Source organism: Armigeres subalbatus, chromosome 3 (assembly GCF_024139115.2).
Source record: "Armigeres subalbatus isolate Guangzhou_Male chromosome 3, GZ_Asu_2, whole genome shotgun sequence".
NCBI classification, from domain to species: Eukaryota; Metazoa; Arthropoda; class Insecta; order Diptera; family Culicidae; genus Armigeres; species Armigeres subalbatus.
In genome coordinates this window covers 156,327,482-156,346,446 of record NC_085141.1, presented here as the reverse complement: position 1 = coordinate 156,346,446, position 18,965 = coordinate 156,327,482, and the positions used below count along the sequence as shown (strand labels likewise).

The 18,965-nt window shown below is 43.6% G+C and overlaps 1 protein-coding gene across 2 annotated transcripts in view; it reads left to right on the top strand.

The window, feature by feature from the left end:
• Positions 1–18,965, top strand: part of LOC134225134 (semaphorin-5A) — a 659,484-nt gene that overhangs the window by 115,274 nt on the left and 525,245 nt on the right. For both annotated transcript variants that reach the window (XM_062704952.1, XM_062704953.1), the window contains exon 3: positions 18,405–18,568. In XM_062704952.1, the coding sequence (XP_062560936.1) occupies positions 18,405–18,568 (164 nt within the window). The remainder of the gene's footprint in view (positions 1–18,404; positions 18,569–18,965) is intronic.

The window sequence follows — 18,965 nt, the reverse complement described above, 5'->3', positions numbered from 1 at the left end:
TGTGAGTCAACATGCAGTCTCTTCGAAGTGATGAATGGTGCTCTGGTAGAGTGAAGGACTATCAATCACAAGATCCATAAATCGAGTCCAGTTTTATATTTATTTATTTTTTCCGCTGTAGTATTTTGCAACATTATTGTAATTTTACTGCAATCGAAGGATGTTTCCGTAGGCTCCACCTCTTGCGCTTTTTAGATTGCAAGAGAGTTATATTTGATGGCACATACGCAAAGATTGTTTCTTTCCAAATAGTTGCAACACAGTGAAATGTTCAATAGTGAAACAGTTTGTGCTGCTTGGGGAAACACACCGTTCATGGCGATGAGGTAAAGTGTAACAGCCAAGATAGACCCTTGGGGTACGCCACTTTTCTCCTCATAGGTCCTCGAAGCCTGATTTCTATTGGTAGCTTGACTGACTTGCATTCATAATGTTTCTATTTGTATAACTGCAACGCGCTTACTTTGCCTGGATGACCATCGGAAAGCCCCCAGAGTGCACGGAGGGCTTTTCTTCTTGCTTTTACCATTCGACGCGATTCATTAGAGAACCAGCGGAGTGCCTTCCGCATTGACCGACTACTGGTTTGTGGGATTGTACCACGCACCGGCGGCATCTAAGATGGTTTTAGTTAAGTCAGGTAGAGTTCACGGTTTGTTTTGCTCCAGTGCGCGTGGTGGTCATATGCCTCCCAGTCGGCAACATCGTCGCCTTCGGTAGATATTCGGAGGAGATGCGTGGGCGGAGACCAAAATCGGGAAATAGTTGCTCCCGAATAAACCGGAAGACACTTCCCATTTGAGAGCTGGGAGAAAGGACAGACTGACAGTGGTCACATCAATGGCGAAGGCCGAATGACTGTTGCAAAAGGTGGGTGAGCCATTATTGAAAGGCAGCAGGTCTAGCAGAGCGATACCTTGGGGATCTGACCTAAGATCTCTCTAGGCTGGATGATGAGCGTTCATGTCTTCCAAGAAAAGGATAGGGTCAGGAATATGGAGCTTCTGAAAATTGTGTATGGATCTTCACACCTCAGGCAACCGCCCTCTCCCTCTAAGTAAATAGGTAATTTATGGATGTTCCCTAAAGTTCGTTTATCAGAATGTCATTTAGTATATAAGCCGTTTGACATAACGGTTGTGTAACCACCGATTTCGGAAGTAATGCAAAATATGTATATGCGATTATCGGAATTGAAGTGTTCACAATTTTCATAGCATGAAAAAGACAATCAAGCTAATTCTGCAGATGACATGCTGCTGGACTTCTTGTCATAGCTCCTATGTCAATCTCATCAGAAACAAAAAAAATGAAAAGGAATTTGTTTGTTTGCCTTTCTCGTATGTATTATATAATAAACATATATATGTACCACGTAAAGGCTATAAACTTTTTATAGGAGGTCCAGATACCCATAGTGGTATATACCAATCGACTTAGTTCGACGAAATTAGGTGATGCCTGTGTGTATGTGCATGCAAAACATAAAAGATGTCACTCATTTTCAGGCATTTACCCTAGGCCGATTTGCTCGCAACATGTTGTATTCGACTAATGCGACAAGACGTCCCGCGTTTCGCGGGACACTGCATTTTTCAACTTCGTTTTACAAATTTAGAACAATTCATACAGACTTGCAATTATTTTTCCAATTTTGCTGGGCCAAAACCTATGCGAAATGCACTTTTGGAGGATCTATTTGCAAGACAGGGACGCAATCCAGTTAGGCGTCCCGCGTTTTTCAGGACGCTTGCTGTTCACATTATATTCGACTCAAAATCCTATCCTATTGTTTCATATTGAAAATGGGCCTTTTTTCATTTTCCTTATTTCAATTCAATATAAATTTTATCATTCTGACTTACGACTAACATTTTCTGATATTTTCCCGTAAATCTTGCTCTTGATGCCGACTGCAGCATTTCTCCGTGAAATCGATCCATTGGAATCCCCAATTAAACCCATCAATTTCGAGCCAAAAATTAATGGTCCTACTCACCAGCTTATCACCGTTTCAACAGAAACCTAACCCGAGCCCGACAACTCGCTCGTAAAACAGTCGTTGACCCAGAGCCCCTTCAAGCACCAATGGGTGATGACTTTGATGATTGATAGTGAAATTTGACTGTTTGTCACTCCTGTCGGGGCGGTGCGGTGGTGCAGCCTACAACAACCTCGCTGACTGTCGTCGACTCGTCGAAAGAAAGTCCAACACGTGTTCCGTATGATTGTGTACTTTGGTCTCCCGGCCAGGAAAAACACTCTACAACGGAACAAATATTGATCCTACAGTTCGGTTCCATATCTCGCTCATCTCACGGCTTTCTCCCGTGGTCGTGCGGTCGATCATGTCACCGGCCCATGTTGGCCCATGTTTGTCCACCGATTAGGATCCAATCGTGAGAATATTTCCCAACCGATCATGCTGGCTCAATTTGAAGAACTACGAGGTCCAACCGATCGATTCGAGGTAGTGCCCACATCATATCAGATCTCGTTCGTATCGAGCGTTATTGGAACCGGTTCCAATGGTTTATGATAACAGACCATGAGTTTTTATGACTTTGTGCGTCGACTCTATCTACGATTACTTAATCCCATCGCCGCCATTGAGGTGGTAGGTCCCTCCGGATAATGGCGAGTTATAGATTCGGCTCTTTGAAGGGGTGATTTGATAATTTCGCTCGGAACGTGTCAGAGCCAGAAGCGAGATGAAAGCATTCAAAGTGCGATCGTAAAAATCAACGACAAAAAATAGCTAGATTTTAAGATTTTTATTACCATGCCGAATTAAGGTGAACTACGTCTGGCGAGGTTTTCGTCTTTTTGGTACAACATAAAACAGAGAGATATCGTTATCTGACATAAGTGATGAAAGTTTTATTTGTGTAGAACGAGACGGTTGGTTTATTTAGTGCCCTCCAATAGAGTGGATAGATGTTTGCCTTCCACGATATTTCTTGGAAGAAGTACGAGATAAGAAAATAGCTGTTTATTACTTACAGTGCGTTCCTTGTAATTCGATTTTTTTTATAACCGAAATATCAGTAGATATTTAGAATTTTTACCTATTTCATTAACAGGTAATTAAATCTTCTTTATTTTGCGAATATAGATGGTAGGAAAACAAGCTGTATAAAACTAAACCACACAAATACAAAAAGACGTTACCACTGATAAGATAAGAATCTTATTTCCTAGAAATAGTTTCACTATTTCTCGACACAAGGTGATTAAACGGGCTTTTTGATATCTAGTTTGAATCGACGATAGTTTTATTTCGACAGATACTAAGTCTTCGATCATGAAATTGATTTTTTTTTAATTTGTTAATGCGACGAACATAATGTGCGAAAATGGGATTTAATAAAATAAAGAACACAAGATTGATTATTATTTTGTTTTATATAAAATCAAGTGTAGATTTAAAATGAAGCACTACCTTACAGCAATAGTTCGAAGGGTCAATCCCAGACTCGTCTCAACATAAAGTCCATTCCATTGTATTGTGGGCCTGAAAATTTACTTTCAGGTGGTAAGTTCTATACTCTCCGGTCGCTTTTCGGGCACCCCGGGGACACCAACACTAATGAGTCAAAACAGACCCAGCGTTCCAGGCATCCCAGGCACTCCAACATGGGTTATAAGTTCTACAACTTCCAGCAGTTTGGCACAGCTCTTTCTTACGACTCTTTCTCTTGGTCCAGAAAACATATAAATCAAACTATGTATGAGTCTCCCGTAAATTTGGCACCCCTGCCTTCAGGATGACAATCGGATTGTACTCGACTCCATGGACCGCTCTCTTGAAGGGAAGTACAAGAGGACCCTCAAGGTAGGTTCGAATATTAGCCATTCGGTGGCGATTGGGGTCCTTTGGGATATCCTGTTCGATGTACTTCAGCTCGACGAAGACCTTCTAGTTGTCGGAGTCCGTCTCCGATGTAGTTACCATGTCAGCGTGGTATATCTCTATTTACCCTATGGCTCTCTACCGGGCATCGAGAGAAAGGTAAGCGATATATTGACAATTCCCCAGCTCCTTTTCTCTTCATAGGGGATATGAATGCGCATTATTAGGGCCAGGGCCTTTCGAGAACGCGGACCTAGCAGTGTTGAAAAAAAGGAAATTCGATACATTCAACAATAAAGAACACGTAAAAATTATGCAATGATGCAAATTGCGATTCGAATCATGACCGATTCTCTAGGCCATGATTCTGATGGGACTCACGCATGATTTGAATCGCCGATGAAATTAGAGAATTTAAAATTTCACCAACCCGACCTAGTGGCACTCACTCACGGTTCGCGCACCTTCTTCATCTGCCACTTAGCCACCACCATCTCTTAAATGTGAAGTGTCCACCGACCTATTCGGGAGCCACCATTATCATTATCGTTCACCCGAAGGCCAAGATGGCGGTAAGATGCCGCCGACTAGCAGGCATATGACCCCCACCTTCGCCGCAAATTTGTACTCACAGCCAGGCTTGTAAAATGTCATCTGCATGTCATTTGACTAATTTGTTCATAACTTTCTTTAGAAGCCAAATCTATTCCATAATTTTAGATGTACTCATAACGCTTGAGTAGGGCTATATTTTTGTCCAAGGGTACATTGCTCTAAATATAACATCTGAGGCTGGAGAGTGAAAACTCTCCAAAATGTCACGTGTCATTTGACATAATGTCATTTGAATGACATTTTGCCTCCCACGCCCCAGATTACATATTTACAGCAATGTCTTGTTCGACAAAGTTGTAGGCACATTTAAGCGCTATAAGTTCGTCATACCTCATGAATCGATAGCTACCTTCTGAAAAAAGTTCTGGGAAAATTAAACAAACGAATGCAAATGACATTTTACAACACTGCCCACAACTCTTCCCGATTTCACTGTTAGCTTCAAGCATGCACAGTCCGCCGCTAGCACCACCACCTTTATCTGTTTCTTAAAAGATAGGTGCCTTACAAAAACTACTTTAACACAAACGGCTTCACAGACATCCCGAGATCAATCTCGGGAGTAAGTTCTCACAACACGAGGCTTTCGGGCATTCCTTGGTTTATTCCAAGGCTATAAATCCCCACCCCTCCAGTGATCGGACACCCGGGTTCTAAGCCCTTCGCAACATCATCCTCGCATTACCCCAATTCCATTTCTGTCGCCTCATCTGCACAGCCACAAATTCCCTGATCCTTTGCTGCAGCAATGCAAGAACAAAATGTTGCTTTCAACAATTTCAGACCTTTTTTTTCCTTTTTTTACAAGAGAGGATGTATTTACGCACAACCCAACTGCCAAGCTACTAAACTAAACTCACCTTAGGCTCCTCCATCATTTTTTCCAGGAACTGCCTCCCTGTATTACTTCTGGAATAGCCATTTGAGACTTCATCACGTTCCGACTCACCGTCCTGTGCGGTGGTATAGTTCGCGCTCTCGAAACAAACAAGGTAATTTTTCCTAGTTTTTCACGGCCGCGGCGGTCGAAACGTAATTCGATCAGCTTATCAAGTGCTAACGTGAGCGTGAGTAGTGAAGTTTTGGTGAAAATCGCCCGACAAACAGCTGATAAAAGTGGAAAAGTGTATTCGCCACATGTTTTGTCCGGCGTAAACAAGCAGCTGTTCGGCTGTTTTTCATTCATCCGTCGCTGGTGTGGGTAGCTTGACAACGTTAATCGATGGAACCGAAGTAGAAGTGGCTCCTCACCCAAACTTGAATATCAGCCGATGCTACATCTCGTGCTACGACGTGATCCAAATGGAGGAGAAGGACATACTGGTGGAGCTGACCAAGGAAAAAGTCGTCCATGTTCATCGAATCACCAAGAACGATACTTTCAATAAGACAACCTATCCGGAGCACATCAAAGTAGGCCTTCTGCGTGTTGCCACTCGTCCGTACTTCCCGAATCCGATGCTCTGTTATGGGTGTTTTAGCTACGGGCACACTCGAGTTCAATGCCCTAGACCGCAACACTGCTTCAACTGTTCCGGTAATTCTCACGGGGAAGAAGAGTGCAGCAAAGCACTTTTCTGTCGGAATTGTAAGGGAAACCGTCGACCGACCAATAGAGGTCATCAAAATAAAGGTGCGCGATGACTTGAGCTCCCCGGAAGCTAGAAAACGAGTCGAACAGCAAGCAAGAGGTAACTATGCACAGGCAGCAGCTCAACCGAACGCTTTCGAGAAAAGGCTCAAGAAACTCGAAGCAGCCATAAAGCGAAAAGACTACGGGAGGAAATCAAACAAAAGGATGAGCGTAACGATCAGATGATGGCAAAAAACAAGCAAAAAACAAAAACAAAAACAAGCAGTATGCCAGCCAAGTAAAACAGAGTCATGCTAGCGAATCCGTCAGCCAGGAAATGCTACAACATAACCATGAGCAACGACCACCAGTCTACACAACAGCAGGCCCTTCCACTCGATTTAGGAATGATTGTCCAGTCGTTCAAGAGACAATGCATGGACGAGCTCTAAAATACAATCTTCCAAAACCGACCACCTCAACAGATCAGAGCCCGCCACCGAAAAAAAAACCGCCGTCACCCACGACCTCGCGGTAATGGACTTCTCCAGCGAGGAGTCTGAGATACCGAAGACTAACTCTAATCAAAGTTTTCAATAGTTTCACTCCCCAACATCGCATGGAATACAATGACGACAAAGGCATGAACACGGATAATGAGCTAAATCGGTTCGGATGTAGGGAAAGTGTAGTACCTCTTCTGACGCAAGTACGGCAGTTTGAAGGAGTTATCCGGGACGTCTTACCCCAACCCGTTGATGATGAATTTGCCTCCGTAGCCGATGGAAACCGGAAACTTGGGATAGACGGCAGGTAGAAGGGGTAGCCCTTCTTTGCCTTGCCCGCCGCCCTATACAAACGATTACTCTCAGGCAGAGCCGTAGCGTGGACTCCCAGCGCCCTTGGCGAAACCGTTATTGGGCGCCCCTTACATTCACGCGTGTTCAAATCAAATGACATGATAAGAGCTGTTTTTTTAATCAACATTTTCAGGATGGTGGATTTAATAAATGTTTGCTGTATGAATTTCTTTATGGCTTGCATGTGTTCTAATTTCCAATAGATGTAAGGATTTTAAAAAAGGCCAGAACATTTCTAAAAATCCCTTTTATAGAGATTTCAACGATTTTCTGAAAGATTATTAAATAAACCTGCGCAAATAAAAAAAACTAGATCCAGTGGTGCGTGTGTTACCGACACAAAATCCAGACTTCCTTGTGAATTCACGCACTAGTGGATCTAGCTAGGCCAATGAAATCCATTTCTCAAGTGTGCCGATCAGCGATTGGATCACTTTCGGACGTAGTCGCAACAAGAAGAACCCCACTTTGGAGTAGATTGAATAACCTCCGGAATCTGAGTTAGGCCTTGGTCGGTGGTTTGAAAGAACTACTGGACTCATGGTGTTAGGGTAGGGTGTTTTTCGACTGGATAAGATCTAATACTCGGAACTCGGCTTTCTTAGTCTAAAAAATCAGGACGATGTTTTTTTCACTTGCCCGACATTTCGGCCGATGAGTTGTAGCCTTTTTGAAGGTTAGTATAGTCTGTCGACTATCGTAAATAATTGTAAACCACTTTTGATCAATGGTGGAGAGGGTGCTTTCATGCTTGCTTTTTGTAAAATTTTGGAAAAGTGATTTTAAGATTGGGTTTGTTTTCTAACATACAACAGCTGCAACGTCGGACAAGTAAAAAACCAAAACGGACAAGTAAAAAATTACTGGACTTTAAATGAAATTCAACTTGGAGAGAATTGGTAGAAGGTAAGAATAGTGATTTGACCAAGCCGTATAAAAAGACAACTCCGGGCCTATTTGGATCAAGATATATCAATTCCTAGAGTGGGCCTATCGGTAGTTTGGTGGCATTGGTTGACTTGGTTAGGCCAAAAAATATCAACTTTGAAATAGATCAGTTCCCATCATTACTGAGATCCCTCGATGCAGCTTCTCGTATTCAGTATGTCTTTAGAAAAGTGCCTCGTCAAAAGCGTTACCAGATTAAATAGACCCAAAAAAATCAAAATAAAAATATCATCAAATATTGAACGCCTTTGTATGTTTTTTCACCCTTATACAATTGTTTGGTTTAAAGGAATCGAAAATTTCACAGGATCAAATGCGATCGTTATGGTCCGATTTTTTCTTGAATTAAAACAAACTCCCTATCACTACATCTATTATTTGGAAACGGCTTTGATTTATTATTCACGAACAAAAATTATACGCGTTTTTACAGTCTACTCTGTGTTTTGCCTTTGGCGTGTTTAAGTCTTCATCTAGGGCTTCCTCTTCAGAAACTTGTTCCAATCTTCTTTTCATTTATATTTCCTGTTCCTTTATATTTTCACCTGCTTCTTCTTAAGGTAAATGATAAAAATAGTCAGTGGAGATGCTCGCTCAGCCTACGTTCTGTTACCTGTGTCAGTTATTGACGGGAAACGGCCTTTTGAAAATTAGTCAAACGGTTGATTACGGATGTAGTCCCCGAAGGAAACGTCTGTTAAAAGCTTGAATCTGAAACACTTTGAACCGATAAATTTGAGAATATACCAAGGTTTTTACAACGGTTTGATTTTAGCCGATTGAGACCCTCAGCATCAATAAAACAAGGAATTAACCTCACCACAAAAAATCACAAAAAAAATCAAAGAAAATTCAAGTGGTATCCATCCAACCGCGTAAAAAACCTTGATGAGATTTGTCATCATTTCCTATAGTTCAATTCTGGATTTTGGCGCCCCCCTAAGGCCTGGCGCCCTTGGCGGGGCCAACCACAAGCTACGGCGCTGCTCTCAGGACACGAGTAGGGATGTCGTAAAATCCCGATTAATCGATTAGTAACTAATCGATTACTCTCGATTCCTGTCGATTATTGAATCGATTGATCGTTGGATAATAATCGATTCAAAATTAATCGATTATTACAACGATGAATCGATTAATGGAAGTAATCAATTAATTTGCGACATCCTTATGATGTCGTAAAATCCTGATTAATCGATTAGTAACAAATCGATTACTCTCGATCGCTCTCGATTATTGAATCGATTAATCGTTAGGTAATAATCGATTCAAAATTAATCGATTATTACAACGATGAATCGATTAATCGAAGTAATCGATTAATTTACGACATCTCTAGACACGATGACCACATGATAGACGGCAGGGGGAGGGATAGTCTTCCTATGCCCTCGCCACCTTACACCATCAAGTATGAAGCATCCAGCACCTACAACCAACGGAAGCGTCAATAACGGAGCAGCTGATAGTATCGCACAAAGCGTTTCACCAGTGCCCCATCCCACGGCATTTCTTTCACCCGGAGAAGGCCCGTCTCTTTGAATAAATATTACACAAAGCGCATCCCCAGTGCCGGCTGATGTCTGTATTGGAAATACTAGTGTAATGGTTTTGACAGCGGCTGGCACTGTGCGAAAAACTTGCAGAGTTTACCGTGGAAAATTTTTCCTCTACAGCCGACTCGACGAAGCGTAGGGAATCCACATCTTCGTCGTCCATCACGGATAGTCGCTCCGGTGGCATTTTCGCCCTACAGTGTGACTTGCGTGGTCTCAAGGGCAATATCAGCGAATTGAAGCTCCTTATCGCCTTTCCCAAGCCTTGCGTCGTGACACTTCGGGAGACCAAGGTTAATCAAACCGTCGTCGCACCAGATTTTGTCGGCAAGCAATACACGTTACTCCTGGAGTCAAACAGCGTATACTACGGGCAACACGGGGTTGGCCTAGCCATCCGGGAAGGCATACCATTTGAGCGTGTGCAGATCCACACCACCCACCTACAGCTAATCGCCGTATTCATCTACGGACCGATCCAGGTAACGGTAGTGTCAATTTACATCCCGCCGAGTTCTGTGCAATGTCAGGCTGGGTGAGTTGTTCGAACAGCTAGAAGGACCGGTGCTGCTTCTTGGGAACTTCAACGCGTAATCTTAAACGACGGCTCATACACCCGCATCGACCTGACTACGGGCAACACCTCGGCAGTTGACGTGACCATCTGCAAACCAGCGGCCGAATTGGAACGAAAGCAGCACCATGGTGGTGCCCAGAAGCAAAAGCAACAATTCGACTCCGGCGAAAGTGTCTCCGATCCCTCCAACGTATGTGATCCGGGTCATCCCGAGCCGTAATGAAATTCCCGGAAGTGCAAGCAGCGGCACGAAAGGCGATCAGTAAGGCAAAGAAGCAGTCATGAAAAAAAATCGTAGTGGAAATATCACCCAGCAGCACGACGACCGAACTGTGGCGGACGGTGAATACTCTACGCGGTAACCAGCAACAGCGCCCGGTGGTCCTCAAGCGAGCGGACGGATACACGGACGATCCCGAAGAAGCTTCCGAAGAGCTTGCGAAAGTGTATTGCGGGAGATCGGCTACCCTCCATCGTACCAAATGGCGAAAGCAGCAGCTGAACGACGATCCATAGATTTTTCGCGCCACAACGATGATGTGTACAACATCGATATTACCCTGAGCAAACTTCTGTGTGCCCTCCACAAAGGACGAAGTGCCTCAACAGGTCCAGACTCCATCGGGTACTCCCTATTACAACGTCTTCCACTATCCGTAAAACGACGCTTCTCGAGCTGCTGAACTCTATCTGGCGCAGCGGAATGCCATCGTCGGTCCTATCCCGAAACCGAACTGCCACGATTCCGGACCAAATGCCTTCCGGCCAATCTCGCTCACCAGCTGCATGGCAAAGCTCCTCGAGAGAATTATTAATCGGCGACTGATCACCTAACTCGAATTGAGTGGTCGGCTCGACTTCGTGCTGGAAACGGTACCGACACGTACTTGCCAAGCTTGAAAGGTCACTACCGACGAGCATCCTTGGATCTATCGAACCACATGGCGACACGGTATATTGTGAACTCTAAGTCTTGGTGAACACGTAGTCAGATGCTCAATGGAGATGCTCCTGGAGAACGAAGTACTTCAGGGTTCCATCCTGTCTGAGACTCTGTTTCTCATCGCGATGCAGCCTATTTTTCGTATGCTGGTGTTGAAATCCTTCTATACGCGTATTACATTGTCCTCGTAGCGCGTGGTACAAAAGAAGAAGGTTTACACCGCCGAATGCAAACCGCGGTCAAAGCTGTGGACAAATGGGCAAAGATCGTGGGGTTTTCCATATCTACGATGAAGTCCCAGACTCTTTACTGCAGCCCGAGTGCGCGTCGAGAGTCGGCGCAAGAGATCACAATCGATCGAACCCCATCCGAAAACAAACCGCCTTTCTAGGCGTCACTCTATTTTTTTTTTTCCAAGTTCGTTTATTTGGTGAGGCTTAGGCGTGTATAACACTTTACGGAGCCATATTTCTTTGTGATATATACAATCAATGTCATTTTTTCAGTTAGTAAGAGAGGGATAGGAGCCAGCGTACTCGTGGTGACTCGAGGTTAGTTTACAATATTTAAGGATGAACGAGGTTTAGGATTCGGAATCAAGGAATTTCGGCTGCTCATCCGGGCATTTGGCGTAAGGGACGATGTGGCGTGTCGTCGTGCTCGAGAATTGGTTCGACTGGGAGCGGCCAGAGTAACGGAGATCTACGGAACAGAGAGGCACAGACAGTACAAAAAACAGTTTGACAAAAGAAAAAATTAGATTTTGATGTCAGAATCACAAATGAAATTATAAATGGCCTGCATATAGACCGCATCACGATCCCCCAAAACACCTCGAATTTCCCTGAAGGGTTGTTTACCTCGGCCCACTAGGGTATCCAATAGTCGCTCTCTAGAGGCGTCATTTTCCGAGCAGAACCAAACTACGTGATCGATGTCATCATAATCGGCTCCGCACCTACATAAGTTGCTATCGACAAGGTTTATTCTGTACAGATGTGCGTTTAGTGAACAGTGATTGGACATAAGTCTCGACATCACGCGAATGAAGCCTCGACTTAAGTCCTCACCTCTGAACCACGCTCGCCCAGAAACTTTTGGAACTATGGAAAATAGCCACCGTCCGAGTTCATTGTGTGTCCAATTCCTTTGCCAACTTTGAAGAGTACTCTGACGGACTAATGGGAAAAACTCGTTGCTCGAGAATTGTCTATCATAAACCTCACCTTCCTGTGCGCCCACCTTTGCCAGCGAGTCTGCCTTCTCATTGCCGTAGATTGAGCAGTGAGATGGGACCCAAACAAAGGTAATCTTGAATGATCTTTCGACCAAAACACGCATCTGCTCTCTTATGTTTGTAAGAAAGTAAGATGCGTGCTTAACAGGTTTCATCGACTGGAGGGCCTCGATAGAACTAAGACTATCCGAGAAGATGAAATAATGGTCTACGGGCTGATTGGAAATTATCCCTAAAGCGAAGTTAATTGCTGCCCGCTCAGCAACATAAACCGAACACGGTTCCTGAAGTTTTCGGAAGGTGGTTGAAGTTACATTGAAAACACCGAAGCCAGTGGATCCGTTGATGCGAGAACCATCAGTGAAATATCTGCTGTTGCAATTGACATGTTCATATTTTTCAGAAAAAAGTGAGGGAATAGATATTTGTTGAAGATGATCTGGTATTCCTTGAATAGCATGTTTCATGGACAGATCGTATACAATTGTGGAACTGTCGTTGGTGAAGTGAACTCGATGGGGATTATAACACGGAAGACAAAGATCTGTTGATATGTAGTTGAGATAAACTCTCAGGAATCTTGAACGACAAGATAGTTCAAGCATATTATCGAAATTATCTAGAACAAGTGTGTTACTTGTTCCACATTTGATGAGTATTCTAAGTGAGAGCTCCCAGTAACGGTGCTTTAAAGAATTGACTCCAGCAAGCACCTTAAGGCTTATGTTATGCGTTGAATGCATACAGCCAAGGGCAATACGCAAACAACGATACTGAATTCGTTCCAATTTGATCAGGTGGCAACCAGCTGCTGAAAGGAAGCAGGAAGAGCTTTTCTCTAGAACAGAGAGAATAGTCGTTCTATAGAGTTTAATAAGCTCTTCCGGGTGAGCAACCTACCATGTTCCGGAAATGGAATGTAGAAAATGAACCCTTTTCCGGAATTTGTCTATCGAATACTCAAAATGGATTCTTCAAGTACATTTATAATCAAACACGACCCCAAGGTATTTAGAAGATAAAGATTGGTTGATGTCATCATTCAACAGCTGGAGTTTCAGTTGAGCAGGATACCGCTTCTTAGTAAACACAACCAATTGAGTTTTTTGCGGTGAAAACTCGATCCCTAAATGTCTGGCCCAAACAGTCAGATTATCTAAGGTACTTTGCAATGGTCTTTGCAAGACAGCTGCACATGGACCTCTTAGAGAGACCACGGCATCATCTGCAAGTTGTCTGAGCGTGCATTGTCCTTCCAAACAATTGTCAATATCTTTGACATAGAAATTATAAAGCAAGGGACTTAAACATGAACCTTGGGGAAGGCCCATGCAACTAGTTCTGGAAGTTGTCAGAGTGCCGAGTGTGAAGTTCATTTGTTTTTCTGACAACAAATTGTACAAGAAATTATTCAAAATAACGGGTAATCCATTACTGTGCAGATTGTCTGACAGTACTTCTATGGAAACTGAATCAAAAGTGCCCTTAATGTCCAAGAATACTGAAGCCAACTGCTCCTTGTGCGCAAAGGCTAGTTGTATATCTGAAGAAAGCAACGCTAGACAATCGTTTGTTCCTTTCCCTTGTTCCTTTCCTTTCCTTTCGAAATCCAAACTGAGTATTTGAAAGCAATGCATTTTCTTCGACCCAATGGTCGACTCTTGAAAGGATCATTTTCTCCAATAATTTTCTCATGCATGATAGCATGGCAATCGGTCGGTATGAATTGTGATTAGACGCTGGTTTCCCAGGCTTTTGAATAGCTATTACTTTGACCTGTCGCCATTCAGGTGGCACAATGTTGTACTCCATGAAACAGTTGTACAGGTCAAGTAATCGTCTTTAGCTTGATATCTGGGAGGTTTTAAGAAGATTGAATTTGATGTTATCGCATCCCGGAGCAGAGTTATTCGATGAAAGAAGAGACATAGAAAGTTCCAGCATTGTGAATGGTCCACCCAAAGAACCGGCATCAGTGACTGATTCTCGAAATAGCGGTTCTGCTGGTACGGAATCTGGGCAGACCTTTTTTGCGAAGTTGAATATCCATCGATTGGAGTATTCTTCTCTCTCATTGGTGGAAATGCGGTTCCGCATGTTGCGAGCCGTTTTCCAAAGTGTTGTCATTGAGGTTTCTCGTGATAGTCCCTCGACAAAACGTCGCCAGTAGCTACGTTTTTTAGCCTTGAGAAGATTTTTGAGTTTTCTTTCGAGCCTCAAATACTCTTCAAAAAGCTCTGATCTTCCGTGTTTACGTAAGGCCTTGAAGGCATCAGATTTCTCAGAATACAACTTAGTACATTGATCATCCCATCCAGGAGTGGCTGGTCTTCTGATGACAGATGTACTTGGAACGCGTCGTTTCTGAGCTTCTAGTGCGCTTTTTTGAATCAACTCAGTAAGGAATCGATATTCATCCAACGGTGGAAGAATATCAGTTGATTCAATACCAATTTTTAACGCCGATGCAAAATTTTGCCAGTCAATGTTCTTCGTGAGATCGAAAGAAACATTAACTGGCTCAGATTGTTGATAGCCACTTTTAATTGTGGTGAATATCGGCATATGGTCACTACCATGGGGATCTTGAATTACCTTCCACGTGCAATCTAATGATAGTGAATTTGAACATAATGACAGATCAATACGGCTTTGTTGACCATTTGGTCCTATTCGAGTTACTTCACCAGTGTTCAAAATATTCAAATTGAAATCGTCACACAAATCATAGAAAATAGGCGCTCTATAATCGTCATACGTTTCGCCCCATCCAATACCATGTGCGTTCATATCACCCAATATCAATACTGGAGATGATAGGAGGAGACTGCGCTCCAAAATGTCGACGACCAATAGAAGCATTCGAAGGAATGTACACTGAAGCTATGCAAAGATCTTTATTCTTTACATTTATTTGGCAAGCGACGATCTCTAGGCCATTAACAGTCGGAATTGTAATTCTGTAGAAGGAGTAGCACTTTTTTATCCCCAAAAGAACGCCACCATAATGATCATCCCGATCTTGGCGAATAATGTTTAAATCGTTGAAATTGATTTTATCTTCAGAAGAAACCCATGTTCACAGAATGCAAATATATCGCAATCGGAATTGCGAATCAAAAACTTGAACACGTCTAATTTATTTTTCAGACTATGACAGTTCCACTGCAGCACAGTGATTGTATCTTGTATGGCCGTATTATCCATCGAAAGATACAATTTCTGCAAGAAGGGGCCATGAAACAGTCAATTACTTCAGATAACTTTCTACTGTTGGTATAAAGAGGTCAATGATTGGCCTCAATGAATTCGGAATATTGAACAAATTCAAAAAAACGGTCCACGAGGTCCTTAAAGGAGATCAATCCTCGCTTGGACGGAAATTTTTTTCTGGAAGTGCGAATTGCATTTATTCTTTCATTGATTCTCCTAACCTGATGTTTCTTAGAAACATCGGTTTTAGGCAATGGCGGGAATGTCTTGCTGCAACTAGGATCCAAAGGAGCAGTGAAGACAGATTGCTTCGGGATTTCAAATAATCCCCCATTACCATCAGATTTTTGCAAGCTTTTATGGATGACTTTTGTTCTCTTACGGCGCGATCCCGGGGAAGACGGTTGCTTCCTCTTTTCGGGCACGTGTACCTCCGAAGAATCATCCATATCAGCTACGTCGGAGTCCAATTCATCAGTGGCAATGGAATCGTAGTAATCACTTACTCGAACGGCAGCTGAAATAGCAGCCGTGGCGGTGGTTGTGGCGGATGTGTCTTGCGACTTAACCATTTCCGCATATGACTGCTTGGAGCGCTGTACCAACGAGCGCTTCACTTTTTGTACACCGGGCATTCTTGCAAACCATGGGGAGGATCCATGCCACAATAAGCGCACTTTGTAGCTTGTTGTTGACAGGACTCCTCCCCATGCTTTTCAAAACATTTGCCACAACGGGGCTTGTTGTCGCAAAACTCGGCAGTGTGCCCCAACTGTTTGCAGTTGGTACAATTGAACACCCTCGGCACAAAAAGACGCACCGGAAATAACATATTTTCAATATCTACATATTTTGGGAGAATCGAACCGGCGAACGTCACCCGAAGCGAACCTGACTTAGAATACACTCTTTTATCATCTACCATGGCAGCTAAATGCAACTCCTTGCAATCCAGAATATCCACAGTAGACTCCATTGCATTCTTTAAGCGGCCTTTTCCCGCAAGTACATCCTTGCAAGTCAGGCTCGCTGCGTTGATCATACCTTCGATTTCGACCTCCCGCGAGGGGACATAAACCAAATATTCAACATTGTAGGCCTTGTCTTTAGCGATTTTGTTTGCATCCTTGTATGTAGGTGCGGTTATGCGTAGTTTGTTCCGATTTACCTGATGGAAATCAGTTTTCGGAAAACGACGCGTCAAATCTCGCTTAATGCCGAGAAAATCTAGGCTTTTCACTTTCTGCCGAAAGTAAAGAACCCAAGGCCCAGGAGAAGATGCATGGTAGAATCGTGTGTGACCACCATCTTTGGGAGGCCCACTGCCCTCCGCAGTCTCCGCCTCCATTATCACCTCGCAAGGTGTTGGAAGTATAGTTATTACAAGCTAAGAACTAATAACTATTAACTAATTAGAAAAAAACTAAAATAAAAACTAATTCAAACTATTCTAATCAGACCCACTCTGTGGGAGAACAATACAACAATCTTTGCCACTTATCTGCGGCTGCTGCTGTAGGTAGCAGCAGTAACAATAGCCTGCTTCACTGGCGTCGCCAGAAGCAGCTACTTCCCCTCGCCGACAGTGATCGCCTTGGATCCGTAGGTAGGATACGCATCACACAATAGCACTCGCACTACCGAACACAATCCGCGATGAGACACAGCACACACGTCTGACTCGTTCGAACTATCGGCACGGAATGACGTCACTCTATGTAGACCGAAAAAAAAATCGTGCGATTCACGCTTGCCGGATCCTTCAGATTATTGGAGCGAAACTCCCGCGTGGTAATCATATAACCCTACTGCATGTTGGGACTGGTCACTGCAAAGTCGACTTATGGAATAGGACTAGTGAGCCGAGGATGTCATGAGACCCTACAGACCCTAGCTCCTCCGTATAACAAAATAGTACGCTACGCTTCCGGAGCCTTTGTGACCAGCCCTATTATCTCAGTCATGGCCGAAGCTGGAGCTCTCCCCTTCGAATTTTTCGGGTCCTAGCCAAAAGCCAAAACAACAGCACCCTTCCTCTGATCCGGCTAACATCAAATCGACTTTTGGAACTTAAGGGTACAGAACTTCCGACCGTCGGTCATTTAGTGAGACAAAGCAATCGTGTGTGGCACGCACGAAAACCTTCGATAGTGTGAGAGGCTGGCGACATAGACAAAGCGAAGTGATGAGACGAAGGAAAAGTTAGCGCTGGCGATTAAGCTGACTCTATAACTGTTCTATGGAAATCATCTAGCCCTGGTATACCGAAAGTGAATAGAAGAGCTCATCAAAGCGTCGAGGTTGGCTATGTGACGCTAGACATCGCGGTAGGTCTTAGATACATGTTTGGTTGAAGTAATCCAGCGAAAAATGTAAATATCACGAGTAGACTGTACAGAAATGCACGATTAACAAACGCTTTCAGTATTGCGGTGCTTTTAAAATTTTGCCATTTTGCGGATTGCGTAAAGTTTTTCCGCAGCTGTCAAAGTTCTTCCGCAGGCTTGAAAATCTTTGAAACACTGAATCGAAAACCCGATATTTGATGTTGTCATCTTGTATGCCATGCAAAACGACAGAGAAAATGTATGAAGTAGTGACAGCTACGGTAGTTTATAAATTGAACCGGAAAAGGGAAAGCTTTCTCTGGAACAGCAATATGTCGCAGAACGCTTGCCTCGTCACTTCTCTAATCTCCAACACGTCGCGTCTCTTCTATTCTTTTTGACTATGGCATCGGCCTTAGGCTTCATAAAAAAAATATTATCGTAGATATGTAGAAATAGGATGCCAAGGGATATGTAATAATCTCAATGCTTAAAAAAAAAACAAATCAGGACTTTAAACAGGAGTAATCTTAGAAAAATGTTATCATCTGAGAGCTTCCATTGAGCAATTGTGGGGGAGCATTGTTCTTACTAACAGCCATCTACTACAAGCTCCCTAATTAATCGATGACGTTTCAATCAAGTAACTACATTAAAATAAGCAAAACTAATTTCCTTTCTTCCTAATTCTCTTTCTTCCAGAATGGCACCCGATCGGCATCACCCGAATTCCTTCCGTAGGTCAGCACCCCTGCAGTCGTCAATGGTCACCACTGCCATTCCGTTGGCACTAGTGACGTCCATTCTGGTCCTGCTGCCCTTGCCAGCCAGGGCCGAGAACGACTTCCGATACATCTCTTATCAAGGTGAGTCCCATTGCGTTCAATGCAAAGCTGCAAAAAACCGGTCACCAACTGGCGGTGCGTGCGTGCGGCTTTCTTTGGAGTGTGCTCGATTGCCTTTCAAGTGCAGAAAAAATGGCACTTTGATTGCCCATCTCCGGCCATCGCCGCCGTTTTGTGTCGCCGTGGTCGGCCGGCCAGGCAAGTTCGCGCTGCCGCCACGTTTGTCCACTCGGAATATCACAAAGCCACAAAGTAACTGATTTTTATGAAAATTAAATTTAAATGTTTATGAGTGGTCGGCGTAAAGTGCGCCATTAGTCGCGCTTTGCCTTGGTGCGCAGGATATTGTTGGGTTCGTTTCTGGAGTAGTTGCGCGTGGTTGGTTGGTTCGATCGGTTGAACTAGTTAGTAGACAGAC